The following is an 18,815-nucleotide window of genomic DNA, read 5'->3' as shown; positions in this document are numbered from 1 at the left end:
CAATGTTGTTCTGTGACAGGGAAGTGACCAGGGCTATGCTGATTCAAAAGTCTCAGGGTTTTCCTCACAACGGCACAAAAAGAAATGGAGGCAGGAGTTTGGCTTTTCATTTTTCCAATCCAAGCTCTTATAAATAATTCCCACTGGCAGGCAACCAGTGCTCTGAAGTCACTTCAAGACTCCTTCCCAGATTTAGCACTTTCAGTGACACTAATTTGGCTTAATTATTCTAATGATGTTCTGGAGGCAGGGTTGACCTAGTGAAGGGTCACCACTCCTGCTCTCTCTGGGTCACCAGTGTCCCTCCCCACAGCCACAGCGCCTGTGTCCCACCTCCATGAGGGAGACAGATGCTGCAGGGCCTGGTATGACCCAAGGCAGGACTCAGCTGGGATGTCACAGGGAGTTTTCCATCCTGGAGGCCTCTGGGAAAGGTAAAGCCCAGTGCCTCTTCCATCCCCAGTCTCCCTTGGATCGTTTGCAGAAGTGATCCCACAGTGAGAATTTGGCTGCAGCATTGCTGTGTGTCAGCCCCAAGCCCTACAATAGCAATGCTTCTGGATTTCTTTAAGATTTGAGCACGGTGTAAACTGGCACAGCTCTGCCCTTTTGCAGTGAAAAATAATAGCTTTGCAAAGTGAGAATTGCTCTGGATTGTTACCTCTGAAACCTAAAGGCAACATCTTAAAGTGTCAACATGGATTGCTTTTAATATCTTTTAAGTGGGAATAATGATCCAAGGTATTCACCACAATTTCAGACTGACTTCCATGCATCCTCAGTTGCCAAAAGTCTCTACATTTAGCTGCCAAAACCTCCTCTTCCCTTCCAACAGTTTCTCCACAGCAGGTCTGGGTTGCCAATGCAAAACTCAGCATCACTGTGAAAACTGAAAAGGTGAAGATATTGTAAACCAAACCAAATTATAAACTAACTAGCATGAAGTCAATGGACTTTTTTGTTTTCATATGGAATTTTTTGAAAAGCTGAGTTTATTTTACTTTAAATAAAGCTGCTACTGAATTTCCAGTTGATTTAGCCAGAATACAGAGAACACACTGCAGGATTTGAGTTGTGTTTGCTGAAATAGCCATGGCCTTGAACAGATAATATATTTTTCAGTAACATATTTCTTTGCCCACTGCAGCTCTTTTTTTTCCCTGTGCTCTCTCCAGATTGACTTTCACTCTACTTATTGCCTGCCTCATTTCTCACCCTGTTTTTCCAGTTGGTTTTTTTTCTACTGCTTTCCTCAGTATCTTTCTCCCAGGTTATAAGCAAAGCAGAACCCAACTTTGGGCTGAACTTTTAAACCCACATCTTGAAATTAAATAAAACAAGCCCCTTCTGTCTCTGTGTAGCAGTAGCTTCACAACTTGAGTCACTTAGCACTTTTAGCAGCTACAGGATGGAAAAGGTCCTTTGGAAGAGGGTTTTTAATGCTGGGAGGTGCCACAACAAGTAGGAATAACGCAGGAGTAGCGGGGTAATAGACACTGTGTGGGTACTGAGATGTCCAACTCTCCATGAGGATTTTAGAGCCTGCTCTTGGGCTGGCTGCAGGAAGGAACTCCAAGTTTAAGAAGCAGAGTAAGGGGCTCAGTGACCAGGCAGAGCCTCAGCACCAGCAGGAGTTCACCCACTGAATGGTTCCATGGTTGTGGAGCCAGGGTTCCACCCACGCCTGTGTGCCCTGGCTTGTTGTGAGCCTGTGGGTGCACAGAATGAAGCAGAGCTCATTTGCAGACATTTCCACGGCTGGAAGTGCCTGCTCAGAGGTGTGGCTGTGAGCTGCAGACCGTGTAACTGTGGCTGTGTTGTTGTTGTTGTTGTGCTTGCAGGACGATTGCCTTAGTCCAGCTCTCCAGCCCAGCTCCGCGCCCGGCCCCGCTCGCCACCGCGGCCCTGACATTGAACTCACAGCAACCCGGACCGAGGAGGCTGCCAAAAAACTCCTGCTATTCTTCTTCATCCTCACTAACAATTTGGTAATGAAGTATTGATTTCCACTCCCCTGCTTATGGACGATATTAGATTTTCATTGATAAACTGCACTGGGGCTGTCTGGTCTCCACTGTCCCTTTTTGCTGTCACTAAAACAAAGTGCCACTGAAGTAAGATAATGACTGAGAACATTGATGTACTTATTTCGTCAATTTGTAACACTTGACAGGAAAAAAAAAATTCTTCATAGTTTAATGTCCAAGTGTGCTACACAAGATGCAGTCACATTGGAAGCTTTACTTTTCATGGTAATGTCCATTTCCTATTTATAACCCCTTTGGGATAGTTTGTCTAAAGGAAATGTTTCTATTCTGTGCAGCTATTACTGTTGCACCTGGGTTGCCCAATCCAGTCATTGCACTAGGGATCAATACATCACAGTAAGTACAAGAATTATTAAGTTAAAACAGATTCTGAGCCAAAAAACCTCTGAACAATGTTAATCTTCTGTGCAAGTTGTTCAAATAGTTATGCTTAACCATGTTGCTGCCAAAGATTTGTTTGAAATGGATTATTTTCAGTTTGTTTTATTCCTCAGATATATATATATATTTAAATCTCCATTACGGTTTATGACGAGACATATGGGATGGAGGGATTTTTAAACAAAAGTACTATTGTTAGATTATTGAACATTATATAAATATAGATATATCTATATATAAATATCACTATATAAATATCTATATATAGATATAAAAGAATAAAAGTAGAGTTCCTTTCTCAGTTAGGTGAGTGTAAATCTGAAACCCTGTTGTGGTCAACAGAGTGAATTTGGATTTGTGCCACCAACACTGGGATCAGAATCTGGTGTCCGAGCTCTGTCCGGCCCGGCCAGCACCGCCGGCCGTGCCTTCAAACCCACCCCGACCTGGGAGAAGGGGGCTACAAAAATGGCAATTTCAAATTTGTGCTTGTAACTTTTTTCATTAAAACTTCGAGGGCCCAATTTTAATTTGTGGAATATTCACGTTAATAATGAGATCTAATTAAGACATCCATTAAAAGCCCGTTAAAGTTAATTTAACGTAAAAATTCCAATAGAACTGTATTAGATTTTCTCCATTAAATTAACGTTATGGATTTTTAACGGATGTCTTAATTATACATTATTATTAACGGGAATACTGTATTACACAGATTAAAATCGGGTCCCAAGTCAACTCCCAGAATCTTCCAGGATATGCCAATGTCACGAGTCCCACTGTTCCTAGTGCACTGCTTGGAAATCCAGGCGCAGCCCTGCTTGCTCTCGCTCAGAGACAACAACCTCCAGTAGACAAATCCATCTCTGCATTTAACGATGAACTTCCCCTATTCTCCAAGGAAAAATAAGTCTGGATCAAGTTGTAAATCGCTATTCCGTGGCAAATGAAATATTCAAAGTATGCGAGGCACAAGTGGAGAAGAGGCTCTTTCTCAAATCAGAAAGGGCTTTGGAGTGTCTTTTCCTGTTGTTTTGTTCACAATGTTCAAGGATATAATTGAAGTGCAGCAGTCACAAAATCAGACTAAATACGTTCCCGGCATTCCCTGTGGCCTGTGCAGAAGGGCCTGTTTTGGCACTGCTTGGGAAATTTTGACATGATCCCTAAACTCAACATGGAGGAGAAAAAAAGGCCCTTCTTATTTACCTCCTAGGGAAAGTGTTGCCCTTATGCCACATATAATAGCAAATTGCTTTTTTTATGGCATGCATAACCTAGATGGGAAAAAATATGGCGCTTGAGGGAAGGAGGGAAAAAGTAAATGAAGTTCCAGGAATGTCATTCTGAAGTAATGAGGCATGGACAGAAAATATACCCCTCACATCATCGGATTGAGATGGCAGTCGAAATAGCTTCATTGAAGTGTCAGCACTCATCCATCAATCAATCATCCACAAGGAAAAATAGCGACAGTACAACGGGGCGGCTTTTATGGGATTTACTCATGGGCATAGGGAATAGCAGCTCAAATGTAGTTCTGACATGAAAAGCAAGGTGCTGATATTATTTTTTATGATGGGAGGATCATAAAGTGAATTGAGAACAGTGAGGTCTGTCTTTGCTTAACCTATTCAACTGGAAATGAACGGAGCTCAACTGGAAACGAGCAGAGCCTTCAGATGGGTTAAGATTGAAGCCTGCACCGTGCTGAGCACCGGCCATCGACAACAAAATTCTATTAAAGCAAAATCAATGCATTAGCATCGAGCTCCTCAGAAGCTGTTAAATTGCACAGCCCAGGCCAGAGTTATGAGGTGAAGTTGCACAAGGTGGGGCCTGTGGTGCCAACCCAAAGGCCACGAGCACTGCAGAAAATCAACCCGGGGAGAAACTGCATGTGTGGCTCCTTTCCCTGAGCTTTTGGGTGCAGAGAGAAAATATTGGGCTGCTGGCAGCATGTAGCAGTGAAGCTCCCAGCCCCGGTGCTGTCATGGCCGGGAGTTTGGCTGGTTTTTAATTGGATTCTCCATGCAGGGCTTTGCACCTGTGGCAAGGCCAGGCTGTAGGAATTCCCACACGAGGAGCTCTCAGGAGCTTCTTCCCACAAAAAGGAGGACTAGGGTCCCCAGCCAGCCCACAGCACCCAGAGCTGGGGCTATCTGGGGCACCAGCTGCTCAATTTTGGCAGGAAATAAGCCTTTGTGGTGCCCTCAGGGTGACCACAGGGTTCACAGCCCCACCAGGACCCCAGAGCTCCAAAGGTTTGGGGAGATTTTGGTGAGGCCAAAACCCCTGAGGGAGGCCAGGAGTCCCAGGAGTCTTCACTGTGTGGGAGCAGCTACTCTGTTTAAAAATCTGGCCACAAACCTTTATCACACGGTGCTAAAGCTTGATCATTTTGCCTGCATCGCTGTCCTCGGGGAACGTTTTAGGTACACAGTTGAATTAAGTTATTTTTTTTTATTTTTTTTTTACAATACGATATAAAGAAGGGAAAATGTACGTCTCTCCTCTCTTTTCTCTGTACGAAACTGGATGAGTTGATAGTTTTTCTGTCATATAAATCAGGTAGCACAAAAAATCATTGCATCTTTTCTCTGTCGTCGCTACTCAATATCTATCGTTCTGACTTTTATTCTTATTGGAGATCATCAAAACATTAATTAAAAGCCTGGTGATCAAACAGCCGAATATTTATGATTCACGCCCTTACTTATTAACAAGTGGCATATTGATACGCCACATATCCAAGCTGTTTATGCTCTTGCACTGAAATAAAGCAGGAAGAATTGTTACCCTTACACACTGCTTTGAAAGATTTATTCAGAAACCAGAGCTCCCTTCCCGCCACCATCCATGTCAAAATAAGCCATATCACCTGAAAAAAAAAATGTTCTATTTTAAAACAGGGAAATGTAATTAGCATCCCTTTGGGGCCTAATATATAAGAATTTCAGTAGATCAGTCTCAGGTGTTTTTTCCAGGGTTTTTTTTTTTACTTAAGCTGAGAGGGAGAAGGACACTTCACTTTAAAAATGGCTGTCATTAGTACAATAGTAATTGTTGGGTTAAAAGAATATCTTTGAGAATCTGCTAACAAACCTGCCCAGTAATTACTTGTCAATGCAAGTTATTATGGGTTTTATTACCTACTTGTAAAAGTATTTACAAGACTGACCTCCCTAGCTTTTTTAGAGATCAGGGAGGATATAAAAAGTCATTTTAAAAATCAATAAATATATATTAGCACTATAAGGGGTGAAGCCTTCCAAGCCAGCTTTACAGGCTATTGAGCCAACCCTCATGCAATCAAATGGCAGGATTGTTTCCCTAATTTTTGGCCTCTTTTTCTTTTCTTAATCATGTTTTGATAAAGTGCCATATTTATTGATTACTTCATACCCACAGTTCAGCTTCTAAACCAGAAAGGGATATTCCCACTGGGAAGCACCCGTGCAGGATTGGCATGGAAAACGAGCTGCCTCAGGTGACCAGGAAAAAGAAATATTGGTGTTTTTGTAGGAGCTGCTGAGGGGACACTGGCGCTGTGCTGGTTCCCCACAGCCTGATCCAGCCTCATCCCAGACACTCAGGGTCATGCTGGGGGTGTTATTTTGGGATCAAACCTGTAAAGAACACCAGGGAATGAGGAAGGCAGCGTGATTTTTGGCAGAGATTGAAGAGGTGGCTCTGGCTGGGCTGTCCCCTGTCCATTTTCCATCGTCGCTCCGGGGCTGGTGGAGGGAGATCTCCATCACACAGGGCTTTTGTCCTCATCAACAGATATACGATGCAATTTATATTTAAAATTCTCTCTATAAAGACAGTATTGATCACAGATTCCAGATCAATACCTTGCAATTACAGCAGGCTTTAAAGGCCATCTGTCCCCAAGCAGGAGCACCGAGAGCCACTTCCATGGATTGTCAGCAAGTGCCACTGGTGTGTGCCCATCTTCTCCCAGCACAGACGTGCCATTTCTGCTCCTAGGAAGCTGGGTTAGGAATTATGGAGCTGTAACTCCTGGATACCACCCCAGAGCCCCCAGACCAGCTCCTCGTTGGGTTTCACAGCAGGGTCACTGACACTGGGGTTTTCCTCGCCTGGGTTTTCTGCTCCCCATCACAATTTGTCCCACAGGTCACAGCTTTTCTTGTCCTCAGCTGGAAATGGTCAGCAAGAAGTTCCTGAATTTCACTAGAACTAAGAACATTTTCACAATGGTGCTGGAGAGTTTGGGTTGGACATTGTGGGTGCAAACAGAGCCTTTTTATGTCACAGAATCATTTAGGTTGGGAAAGATCTCCAAGACCACTGAGTCCAACCTTTGACCACTTGTGTCAGTTTGGACCATCGCAAGTGCAATATTTTTAAACATAACAAAAGAATAAAGGACATGCATCTAAAGGCAGATTTCAATTACATTTCATCAATGAGATCTTAATTTGTCAGCACCTAAACTCAAAATCAGCCTGTTGGTTGATGGCCCTGGGTGAGCCACTGGGTTGTTATTCCAGAAATGCTTCCTGGGTTTTCTTTTTTTCTTCATTATTTCCTGCAGTGTAAGGCATGTAGAATTCAGAATTCTTATTCTCCCCCTGATCCTCCCTACAACCACCTCTCTCCCATTTCAATCCAGTGTCTGAAAAACAGAGGCCAGATTCTGGATGCATTTATTCCTGTGTAAATCCAGAGCCACCCTTTCAAATCCAGCAGATTTTACCCTCTGTCTACCCAGCTCCAAACGCCGTCCTCGTGGTCCCAACCTCAGATTCTGAACATATTTAGGCATTTTTGAAAACAAATCCAGCAAACTTCAGTCTGTAGCTCCAGGCAAATCAAATCTCCTGCACTTGAGAAGGTTTTTAGTCATGTCAGGGAGGTGATTGCAAAACTTTGATATTGATGTGACCATGCGTGTAAAATAACACCAGCTGTATCACTACAAAGCACTTCATAGTGGTACAGCTCCTTTTGCTCTGCTGGACCACTTTCATACCAGTGCAAGCATTTTCATCCCAGTACCCTTCTGTCTGGTGGTGGATTTTTTGCCCTCATTATGCCAGAAGAGATGTGAAGAGTAGATGAAGTTTCAGACAACACTTATTTCTTGTACCAAAATGTTTGCACAATATTTTCTTGGAGAGTATTTTTAAAAGTGAACTCGCTCTACCATTGGACTTAACTGCAGAGTAATAAACTTCCAGTTCATCATCTCTCTCAGCTCATGAAATGTCTTTAGGCCTTTGTAAAAAGCCCTGTTTGAGACAACAGATTAAACACTAATCCTGGCGGATCACACAGCTCCACTTCACACCATCGAGCTGAGCAAACTTTTTTTTTCCCTTTCCTTTTTTGATCTAAGTAAAGGCAACAAATTCTTTCATTAGATTCCTTAGATGAGATAGCAGGGGGAAAAACGATCAGTATTTCATGAAGAAAACAAAAATAACATCTTGCAAAAATGCAGCCATGTTAAAGGCAAGGAACGCTTTCCCCATCCCCACACAGCACCACACATCCTCCCAGCTGCCTGAAACGTGGGAGATGTCTGGGGGCAATATTTTCCCTTAGAAGCTGGTCCAGGTAACATTTAAGAATGGCATATCTGTGTGTATCCAGGAGGACATGCAGGTGCACACAGACATTTCCCCAGCACCCGTCAGACACGGGCACAAGGTGTGGGTGTGTTTGTGCATCCCGGCAGGAGCAGGCAGCTGAGGCAGCAGCTGGGCACTGCTGGCAGCAGGAACCCGCAGGATGTGCAGGGCAGGACCTTGGCTCTACCCCGCAGCAGACGCTGGAATGTGCAATACAGGTTGCAAACGCTGACAAGCTCAACAGTTCTCATTTGGCTCAGGGTATTCTCTGTCCTGTGTCTCTGCTACAATGCGCCCTTTTGTCTCGTGCTCGGGCACCTCTTCTTAATCCTTTGTTGGTCTTTTACTCCGTGTGTTTGTTTTGGGTTTTGTTACCTGGAACGTGTCAGCACGAATCAGGAGGGACCCACCCCCATTTCAGGCATGGAGCACAGCTGGCCGCTCTGGTGAATTTGGATTTGGGTTTGCTCTGCCCCAGCGCTTGTCGCACGTTTGTTGTTGGCAGCATCCTCAGGTTCCACCTGTGACCCGTGGTGTCAGGATCCTGTTTCGAAAACAATAAGGAAAATAAAGAATCAAAAGCTCATTTCTCGTTAAAAAAACCCCACAGATGTATATACTCCAAATAGCAAAAAAAGGCAAGATTAAACCCATTTTTTATATGAACAAGGCAGACGGGACTCCCTCGCGAGGGGCTGGTGGTGACTTTCCCTGGCCAATGTCTCGGTGCTCCTGCACTCATTTTGTACCCAGTGCATGCTGTACAGAACATATTGCCTGTAACTTAGAGAGGAGGGGGCCAAGCTGCTCCTCCTCGGGCACTGCAGCTTGTTTGGATGAAAAGTTGCGCCTTTGATGCATTTTTATACTGTACATATTTGTATATATTAACTATATTGCCATGTTATGAACACAGATTTTGTTATATTTGCTTGTTTCGGTTTCCTACAAAAAAAAAAAAAAAGGTCCATAATGGGGGATATTATTTTTCTTTTTCCATCGAAAATACGCTTGTAATTTCTGTTTGTTTGTTTTCTTGGTCATCATCTTTTAATGGCTCATAAAGGAATTAGAGAGGAGTTTTTGGAGAAACTCGGAGAAGCAAGTCTGTGTTTGCATGAGACCTGCCCAATTGCTGGCTAGAAAGGGGGGCGGGGGGAAGAGGGGAAATCTAAGTCAAGTTTTGCTTTTAAAGCATGCTTAGTCCCATGGGAAACTCATACATGTACAATTATTCTCTTTGTATTTTATCTAATAGTGCCTGAATTAATTTTTTTTTATGTCTTCTTGGAGGAACGATTCATAATTGTCAAAATTTGAAACATTAGCTTAATTTTGTTTTCATGACCTCTCATTTCTTCTCCTTATTTATTTTGTTGCTGTTTATAATGGGCCCCAAGGCCATCTCTGACATTGCAGTGTTCTTCTTCCACATTAAGGATGTTTTTAAAATTACTGAGATTATTGAGCCAACAGGCTGCTTTAATCAAAACCATGTTTCACTTGGTTTGGATGATTATGAATGGGCCTTGCATGGAAAAAGCCCTTTCTGCTGGGAGGACCATACCATCTAGTGGCCCCAGAGCTTCATCGCACACGGCATCTTCCCAGGATCGCTTTCTCCAAGCCTGCCTGGCAATTTGGCTTCCAATTATTTGCTTATTATAACGAACTTCAGCTAAACAAATTGATAATGTTAATGGCCTTCCCCCCCCACCCCACACCCCCTTCGGTTGATTGCTAAATAAATTCGTATAATTTATACTAGAGGAGATTATTGCTTTTATTGTTTTGGGTTCCCCCAAACCAATTATTAACAATCAGGACTATGTATCTCATTAAATTTAAATCAGGTCAAACCTATTTATCTAAGGCCTTTTCTGATTTACAGGAAGATGACTGCATTCCAGAGCATTTAAGATGTATTTCTGTGTATGATTTTGTAGCATTGAAATCTATTCATGGTGATTTTTTTGTTCTGTATTTTCACCACGGTAAACACATTGTATTAAAAAAAAAATCCCTCAACTTTCCCACTGAAAACATTACTTTTTATGCCCAGGGATTTTTTTTTTTTTTAATAAAATCACTGCAGTTTTAGAACTGTAATTAAAGCCCTGAATAATAGATCACACATCTTTATCTGTTGTGTTTAAAAGGAAAAAAAAATAGCCCAAACTGTTCACATAATCCTGAATGCCTCATTTCCATAAAAAAGGTTTCTATACATATATTATTTACATTTTTAAACATGGTAATTCTTCCCTTTGTGGCATAAAATGTCTCTTTTCCACTGCAGCTACTGGAAAGCGACTGCTCACATCTGAAATGTTATCGTAATTTGCATCAGGAAACCCAACTGCAGACATTAAGGACCTGGGTGTGTTCAATTATGATTTTGCTGGAGGCTGTCCCTCATTTTAATGCTGCACTCATTGAACTACCTTTCTGAAATCTAGCTGATATGGCTCACCACAGACATGCTTCACAACATCATTAGCTTTGCAAATGGCTTCATTTCAGTCAATGCAGACTTCAGTTTTTTTGGCCAATTGTAAAATGGAAATTTGAAAAGGGGGAAAAAAAAGAAAAAAAAAAGAAAAAAAAAACAGATGCACTTAAAACATGAAAAGAATTATTTATATGATAAAAATATATTTAGATTTTCAAAGCACAAGACTGAACAGAAGTGCTCTTTTTATGCTTTCTGAAGATGTTACTGTTAAAAGTCTTTCTACATCAGGCTTAATAAATCTGTAATGACATTTGATGGATTGATTTTTGTGTGGGTTTTTCTTTTCTTTCGTTCTTTTTTTTTTTTTTTTTTTTGCCTCTCTTTCTCTGCAGAGAAAGAAAAAGACTGACCTGGAGAGGCTGTGGGAGTGAAAAAACCACAGGAATGTGCCTGTTTCAGTAAAACTCACCCAGGATTTCTGCAAGCTCTTTTCCCTTCAATAATAATAATTTAAAGTAAGAAAAAGAAGGGGGTGAAAGCAACACCACCGGGCTGCGTTGGTTTCTCCCGGCGTTTCCCTCTCCCTCCTCTGGCTGTGGGGTTATTTACGGGCTGGGGGACACACCCACCCCACCCCAGCCCATCCCTGTGCTGCACACACCCCACGCTGCCTCTGATCCTGCCACACTGACCTCTTCTCCTCTTCCTAAAGGGATTTTTTTTTTTTTTTTTAAGGAATATATTGCACACATTTCAAGAAACCCCTCTAGGGTAAAATAAAAAATATATATAGATGGCTAAAATAACAAATGAATCATAAAACTTCGAGATGGAGAAGGACTATTAGATCATCCAATTCATCTTGCTGTCTGCCAATACAGGTTTGCTGCCTTCCCCTGGGCTTTGTCTCGCCTCTCTGGCTGAACTCCAGCTCTGGGTCCTCTGCCCCTTCCCTGCAAGGGCCCTGAGGGGAATTCAGGAATGTTTTATAGGGACGGGGCCAAATCCTGCCTGCAGGGAGCCTCACCTGCAGCTCCGACCCCAAGGATTTCAGTGCCCCACAAAGCTGGAATTGGCTGGGCTGGGAGGGGATTTCACCTGGCTATGGCATCCGTGGGCTGTGGGGCTGGGATTGGGATCCACAGGGATCCAGCAGGGATCCACAGAAATCCACAGGGATCCACAGGGATCCACAGGGATCAGCAGAGATCAGCAGAGATCCACAGGGATCCACAGTGATCCACAGAAATCAGCAGGGATCCACTGGGATCCACAGGGATCAGCAGAGATCAGCAGGGATCCACAGGGATCAGCAGAGATCCACAGGGATCCACAGAAATCCACAGGGATCCACAGGGATCCACAGGGATCCACAGGGATCAGCAGAGATCAGCAGAGATCAGCAGAGATCAGCAGAGATCCACAGGGATCCACAGAAATCCACAGGGATCAGCAGAGATCCACAGGGATCCACAGAGATCCACAGGGATCAGCAGAGATCCACAGGGATCCACAGAAATCCACAAGGATCCCCAAAGACCCCCAGAAATCCCCAGAGATGCCCAGGGATCAGCTGGAATCCCCAGAGATCCACAGGGATCCACTGAGATCCCACAGCGATCCCCAGTGACCCCCCAAAATCCCCAAAGATGCCCAGGGACCAACAGGAATCCCCAAAGACCCCCAGGAATCCCCAGATATCCACAGGGAACCCTCAGGGATCCACAGGAATCCCCAAAGACCCCCCAAAATCCCCAGAGATGCCCAGGGACCAGCAGGAATCCCCAGGGATCCCCAGGGATCCCGGTCCCCCCAGTGTCAGAGCCCTGGTGCCCCAGCACAGCGTTCCCAAACCCTGGAGACCCCAGACCAGCTGGGGGCAGCTCCCAGCAGCCTGCAGAGACAGCTCTGCTTTATTCCAAGGGTTGAACTCCCTCGTCTCCCTTTATTTTTGCTTTTTTAATTATTGGTGATGCACTCCAGCAGAAGAACAAACAAACAAACAAACAAATAAAATCAACCCTTCAGCTTCTCAGATGGATGTTTTGGCTACAGGGCAGCTTTGAAAGCTGCTTCAGTTGTTTTTTACTTTCTTTTTTTTTTTCTCTGCTCCTCAAAACTGTCTTGATTTAATAAAAGTTAAATGTTTTCATAGGAAAATCAGGCTGGGTGGTTTGTGATTCTTTTATGTACAACACGAATATTACATTATTCAACAATTCAGGAATAAATTTAATTCTGCCTACCTTTGCTGAGTGCTTTTCAATCGAAATGGTCTGGCAGAGGGGCTGGGGGCTGAGGAGGGACCCCCTGGCTGCAGGAGGGCACCGGGGCCAGGGCACGAGGGGACAGCCCAGGGAATGGGGCAGGCAGGGAGCAGAGCCTGGCACCAGGGTGGGGACACAGCTCGGGGGGGGTGACACCGTCCTGAGACCATGGGGTGGGAGGGAGAGGCTCCAGAGAGGGAAATATCTCCAGGCAGTGCCAGGAGGGGCTGCCAGGGGCTGCCCAGGGGTGCCCAGGAACAGCCGGGCACGAGGATCAGGGATGGGCTGAGGGATGAGCGCGGTGGGATGGACACAAGTGGGATGAGGAACAAGGAACAGAAACCAAACCCAGCAGGTTCCACCTCAACACCAGCACAAACCTTCTGTGGAGGGGGCACAGCTGGCACAGCCCCAGGGAGGGCACGGATCTCCCCCTGTGGAGACACCCCAAACCCACCTGGATGAGTTCCTGGGCTGGGTGATCCCAATCCCATCCATCCCATCCCATTCCATCCTATCCCAATCCCATCCCAATCCCATCCATCCCATCCCATCCCATCCCACCCCAACCCCATCCCATCCCATCCCATCCCATCCATCCCATCCCATCCAACCCCAACCCCAATCCCATCCCGTGGCCGTGTGACCCAGTTGGCTCTGCCCTCTCCAAGCCCAGCCCCTGGAGCTGTGCTCACCAGGCAGAGCAGGGTGCACCCCTGGGGTTGGGCATTTCAGGTGGCACTGCACCAAGGAAGCATTAAATTACATAAAAGACAGATTTCCCACAGAAATCCACCTTTAATACATTTATTTTTTTAGAAATGGATGCCAGCTTTACATTAATACTCAACTTCAATTTATAATGAGCTACAGTTCCTCAGTTACCATTCATGCCCTCCACCAAAAAGTGCTTTTTGCTGTCCAACTATCACTTATTTCTTATTTTAAAGCATTGACAACCAAATTCACTCAATCTGGCTTTCTGAGTGTGCAGGCCAGTGGTGTGGGGCAGCTCAGGTGGGATTAAGGTGTCCTGAGACTGGGCTCTGTAAATCCAGTGTCAAAAATCATTAACAAATCTTTAAAAAAATAAAAATCCAGAACCAAAACCAAACCCAAGGCATTTCGTGCACCAGAATATTCAATATTCCCCTTTAACTGACAAAAGCTGAACAGTGTCACAAGTGTTAAAAGAATTTTGTTTGCTTGTTTTTCCAAGCTAATAAAACACCAATAGCTCTGGCTAAACTCATCCAGAACATATTGAGGTTAAATTAACAAAAGGAGCAGCCCCTGAGCCCAGGCAAACAGCAATAATGCCTGGTTGGAGAAGGGGGAAATCACATTTTTATATGAAAAGTCCATCTGTAAGCAATTGTGCTAATGCTTTAAAGATGATCAGCTCAGGCTTTTGGAGTCAAACAGGAAAACAACCCAAAATCTTATCAGGAATGAGATTTTTCAACCTGAAAACAGATTCTGTCACAATGTCAAAGGCCCAGATTTAGGTTCTGCCAAAGGAGACTTTAACAAGACCCACTTTGAAGAGAAATGCTGAGTTCAATTACCTTTGAACCTCTGGAGGGAGAGCAGAAATCCAGGGAAGGGAAGGGAAACCTGAAGGAAACTGAAATGAATAATGCCCATCTCATCCTCAGCCCCTCCCCGAGCAGCAGCATGGGGCAGGTGTCCCACAAAGGGGAAAAACCCCAAAACTGGGCCTGGGAGTGCTCCCTGGAGAAGCCAGAGCCATCAGCTGAGAGCAGGAGCCATCCCAGGGGCAGGAAATGTCCTGGAGCTTTCAGGAGGTTCTGGGGGCTGTGGGCTGTAAAGGAACAGAAGGCAAAAAAAATAAAATCAAGTTTGGTGAAAATGTATTTCAGCATTAATTATCATTTCACTCAGTTCTGATCTTCTCTTTTCCCAAACTATTTATGCTCAACTTTGACATTAAAATTTCATTGGGTTTGCTCAGATCTACTTTATTTAGCAATGTTTAATTAGACTTTTGAGAGCATACATATATATATATTAAAAATTCAGAACTACCCTAAACTGAAATAATATTTCATGACAAAATGTGATTTTTAATTTTTTTTTTTCTTTAATTGCAAGCTCTTTCCTGATTTTCCAGAATGATCAGGTAAACCAAGGAGCCTGTGGTTCCCTTGGCTTACATGGATAGCTCAGGCTCTGCCCGTTCACTCTTTCCCACTTGCTCCACTGAAGGGATGAAATCACAGGAAAGTTCTTTGTAATTATTCAACAAGACAAAAAATCAGTAATTAGGTCATGACTTTCAGAGAGGATTAATGAAAACATTTTACATGAGCAAAATGAGTTTTAAATGCCAGTGTGCTCCACAATTATTTATGTGGCTGAATCTGCTCATGCAGAAGGTTCTGTGCTGGTGAAGTGTCCCACGTCGCAGCCACATCCCTTCATTAACTGCAGGCACAAATAATGTTTGCCAGCAGCTAAATCTGCTCGCTGGCAACACATTTCAGGATATATCGATGGGGAGAGGAGGGAAAATCAGGGATAACCTTTCAGGATGGACGGGTCTGCTCCTGTTCATCTCCCCGTGCCTGGAGCTCCGGGTGATGCCGCAATTCCCGATTATTGAGGGGGTCAGAGCCTCCCTCCTGCGGGGGCTGCGCTGCCTTCATCGGCGGCTTTTGTGCAATTCCGGATTAATTCGGGGATTTACAGGAACCCGCTGCTTGGGACGCGGCTCCGGCTCCGCTGCTTGGCCGACACCGCCACCTAACGCCGGGCGGGGAGCGCCGGGCAGCGGGAACGGAGATCGGAGCCCTGGGATGGGAACGGAGACCCAGAGACCTGGATGGGAACGGAGATCCCGGAGCCCTGGAATGGGAACGGAGATCGGAGCCCTGGGATGGGAACGGAGATCGGAGCCCTGGGATGGGAACGAGATCGGAGCCCTGGGATGGGAACGGAGATCGGAACCCTGGGATGGGAACGGAGATCGGAGCCCTGGGATGGGAATGGAGATCCCGGAGCCCTGGATGGGAATGGAGATCGGAGCCCTGGGATGGGAATGGAGATCCCGGAGCCCTGGGATGGGAATGGAGATCGGAGCCCTGGGATGGGAATGGAGACCCAGAGACCTGGAATGGGAACGGAGATCGGAGCCCTGGGATGGGAACGGAGATCCCAGAGCCCTGGGATGGGAACGGAGATCGGAGCCCTGGGATGGGAATGGAGACCCGGAGCCCTGGGATGGGAATGGGGCTGCAGAGCTCTGGGGCTGGGAATGTTGTCCCCAGAGCCCTGGCACTGGGAGTGGAGCTCTGGAGCCCTGGCATGGGAATGAAGCTGCAGAGCCCTGGCAAGGGAATGATGCTCCAGTGCTTTTCCCCTGGCATCAGGAGCAGAGCTCCAGAGCCCTGCCCTGGCACTGGGAATGGTGTTGCCAAAGCCCTGCTCTGGCATCGGGAATGGAGCTCCAGAGCCCTGGCACCGGGAATGATGCTCCAGTGGTTTTCCTCTAGCACCAGGAATGCTGTCCCCAGAGCCCGGGCACCGGGAATGCTGTCCCCAGAGCCCGGGCACCAGGAATGCTGTCCCCAGAGCCCAGGCGCCGGGAATGCTGTCCCCAGAGCCCTGGCACCAGGAATGCTGTCCCCAAAGCCCGGGCACCAGGAATGCTGTCCCCAAAGCCCTGGCACCGGGAATGCTGTCCCCAGAGCCCTGGCACCGGGAATGCTGTCCCCAGAGCCCAGGCACCAGGAATGCTGTCCCCAGAGCCCGGGCACCAGGAATGCTGTTCCCAAAGCCCTGGCACCGGGAATGCTGTCCCCAGAGCCCTGGCGCCGGGAATGCTGTCCCCAGAGCCTTGCCCGGCCCCTGGACCCCCCCGGTGACCCGAGCGCTGGGATTCTCTCGGGATGCTGCACACACGGAGCGCAGGGAACCTCCCCGCATCCCCCGGAGGCTCAGGGACATTTGGGAGGTGTTAAAACAACCCGGGTGAGCTCCAGGAGGCTGCAGGATGGAGCTCTGAGTGCTGGGAAAAGGCGTAAAGGGAGGGGAAGCAAAGGGGAAAAACTTCTGGAGAGGGACTATGATTCCCAAAATCCAGATTTCCTGTCCTGCAGAAAGGGCTGGAGTGGGTTGGGGTGCTTTGACCTCACACACAGGAGGATAAAAAGCTGCTGGGACAGCCCAGACAGCTGATCCCGCAGTGAGGGAGGGATGGGAGGACACCTCACCTTCCCCTGCGGATCCTTCAGGACGGAGAGCCTGGGCCAGCAGCAGAAGCCTGACCCAGAGCGTTCTGTGTTTGTGATGCTCATCCCAGCGGGCTCCTCCGTGGAATTCTGCTCCAGCTGCTCCCCCAATTCCTGATTTCTGCTGTATTTCACCCCTGACCCAATCCTGGACTCTGTGTCCACCAGCAAAGAACTCCAAACCAAACAAAGCTTATCACACACCTGACCCTCGCTGCTCCAGATCCCGCGTGTCAAAATGGGCATCCTTGCAATTAGCACGTGATTACCCAATCTGCATAATTACACGTGGTAATCATGCTGCAGCCTGTTTGGAACTGCCAGATCTCATTTGCCCCACTAATCCTGGATCATATGAATATCTGCAGGAGGAACTACTACTTTAGATGTTATGAATTAATATTAAGATGAAATTGAATTAAATGTACTGATTTTAATGTCATGAATGCACTCATAACTATTTTTTTCCCCTGAGAACCATCTGCAATTTAGAGACTTGCTAATCCTAATTAAATGCACTTTTCTCAAGTGTGTGCAAATGAACAGAGAAATCTGCTCGGGAAAGCACTTGCATATTTTCCTTTTTCACAAAGGGGGAGAAGAAACTGTTTGCTGGTTTAATATTAGCTCTTCCTCCTAAGTGAGAACGAGATGCTTCCTTGCAGTTTCAGGACACAGAGCAGTCAGAGATGGATCTAAAGGGGCAATTTGCTAAAAGCAGAGAGAAAGAGCCCTCAGACAAGTGTTGGTGATGCTGTTCTGAACACTCACCCTGGAGTTTGGCTGTTTTGGACAGCGTTTGAAACCCCAAGGTTCTGCTCAGAGGCAGCAGAGCCTGGCACTCACAGGTACCGAGCACACAGAATATCCTGCCCTGGTTCTTACCTCCAGCACCTCCTCAGGCAGCAGTGGAGCTGCTCCTGGGTTTGAGTTTTGTGCAGAGCTCACAGACTTGTCCAGAAGAGCCAGCTCTGTGTGGCTGATGTGAACCCACCCTGGGGACAGCAGCAAGGAGAGCGGGCTCAGGGCGCTGCAGAGCTCACAGCACCCCACTGTCCCCTCCAGCAGGGCCACCCGGCCCCTGTGACCCCCCCAGGGGTGCTCCAGAGCCCCAGGTGTGCCCCACAGGCCAGGCAGGACTCACCGTGGCACGTCCACATCCTTTTGGCCATCGGCTCCCACGTTTGGAAGGCTTCACCCCAAAGCAGCGCTGCTTTTGTTAAACCAAGGACCCAGCCCAGCCTGCAGGGGCAGGAGGCTGTGCCCCCTCGTTAGTGCTCCCAGATGGGGCTGGCTCCCACTGGGGCTCCCACTGCTGAAATCCCTCTCCCCCAGGGAGGAGTTGCCTTGGACCAGGCTCCCCTGGACGCCTTCCAAGCTGATAATTTCAGGTTTGAGATGCGGTCAGAGGTGCTGGTGAGGTCTGGCATCTCAGGAGAGTTCCAAGAACACAACAGACCTAGAAAATTTTGCAGAACACACTTGGTTTGAAAAACTTCATAATAATTTAATGCAAATTATGAAGTCTCACAATAAAAAACACAATTAATGCTCCTCTCAATGTTATTATCACAAAAAATGCATTTAATAACTCAGTTTCCTTTCCTGAAGGAAAATAACTGCAAGAGAAGAAAGCAAAAGTTTCTTCCTTATTTCAAGACAGATTTTCTGGGGAGTGACTCAGTATTTTCATGTAACTGAACATGAATTTGGATTTGGTTATTGGCAGCTTCTCCCTCTCCCCCAGCAATGCGAGGATGGTGAAAGGTCAAGTGAACATGAAATTCCAGGCAACTCCTTTTAAGCCT

The 18,815-nt window shown here is 46.3% G+C and overlaps 1 protein-coding gene across 3 annotated transcripts in view; it reads left to right on the top strand.

Moving 5' to 3' along the window:
- Nucleotides 1–10,802, top strand: part of TSHZ2 (teashirt zinc finger homeobox 2) — a 213,872-nt gene extending 203,070 nt beyond the window's left edge. For all 3 annotated transcript variants that reach the window (XM_036395578.2, XM_036395577.2, XM_036395576.2), the window contains exon 3: nucleotides 1,842–10,802. In XM_036395578.2, the coding sequence (XP_036251471.1) occupies nucleotides 1,842–1,855 (14 nt within the window). In that variant the 3' untranslated portion in view covers nucleotides 1,856–10,802. The remainder of the gene's footprint in view (nucleotides 1–1,841) is intronic.
- The last annotated feature ends 8,013 nt before the right edge of the window (nucleotides 10,803–18,815 follow it).

The sequence above is a fragment of the Molothrus ater genome, chromosome 17, assembly GCF_012460135.2.
Source record: "Molothrus ater isolate BHLD 08-10-18 breed brown headed cowbird chromosome 17, BPBGC_Mater_1.1, whole genome shotgun sequence".
Taxonomy (NCBI): domain Eukaryota; kingdom Metazoa; phylum Chordata; class Aves; order Passeriformes; family Icteridae; genus Molothrus; species Molothrus ater.
This window is presented reverse-complemented; position numbering and strand designations above follow the sequence as displayed.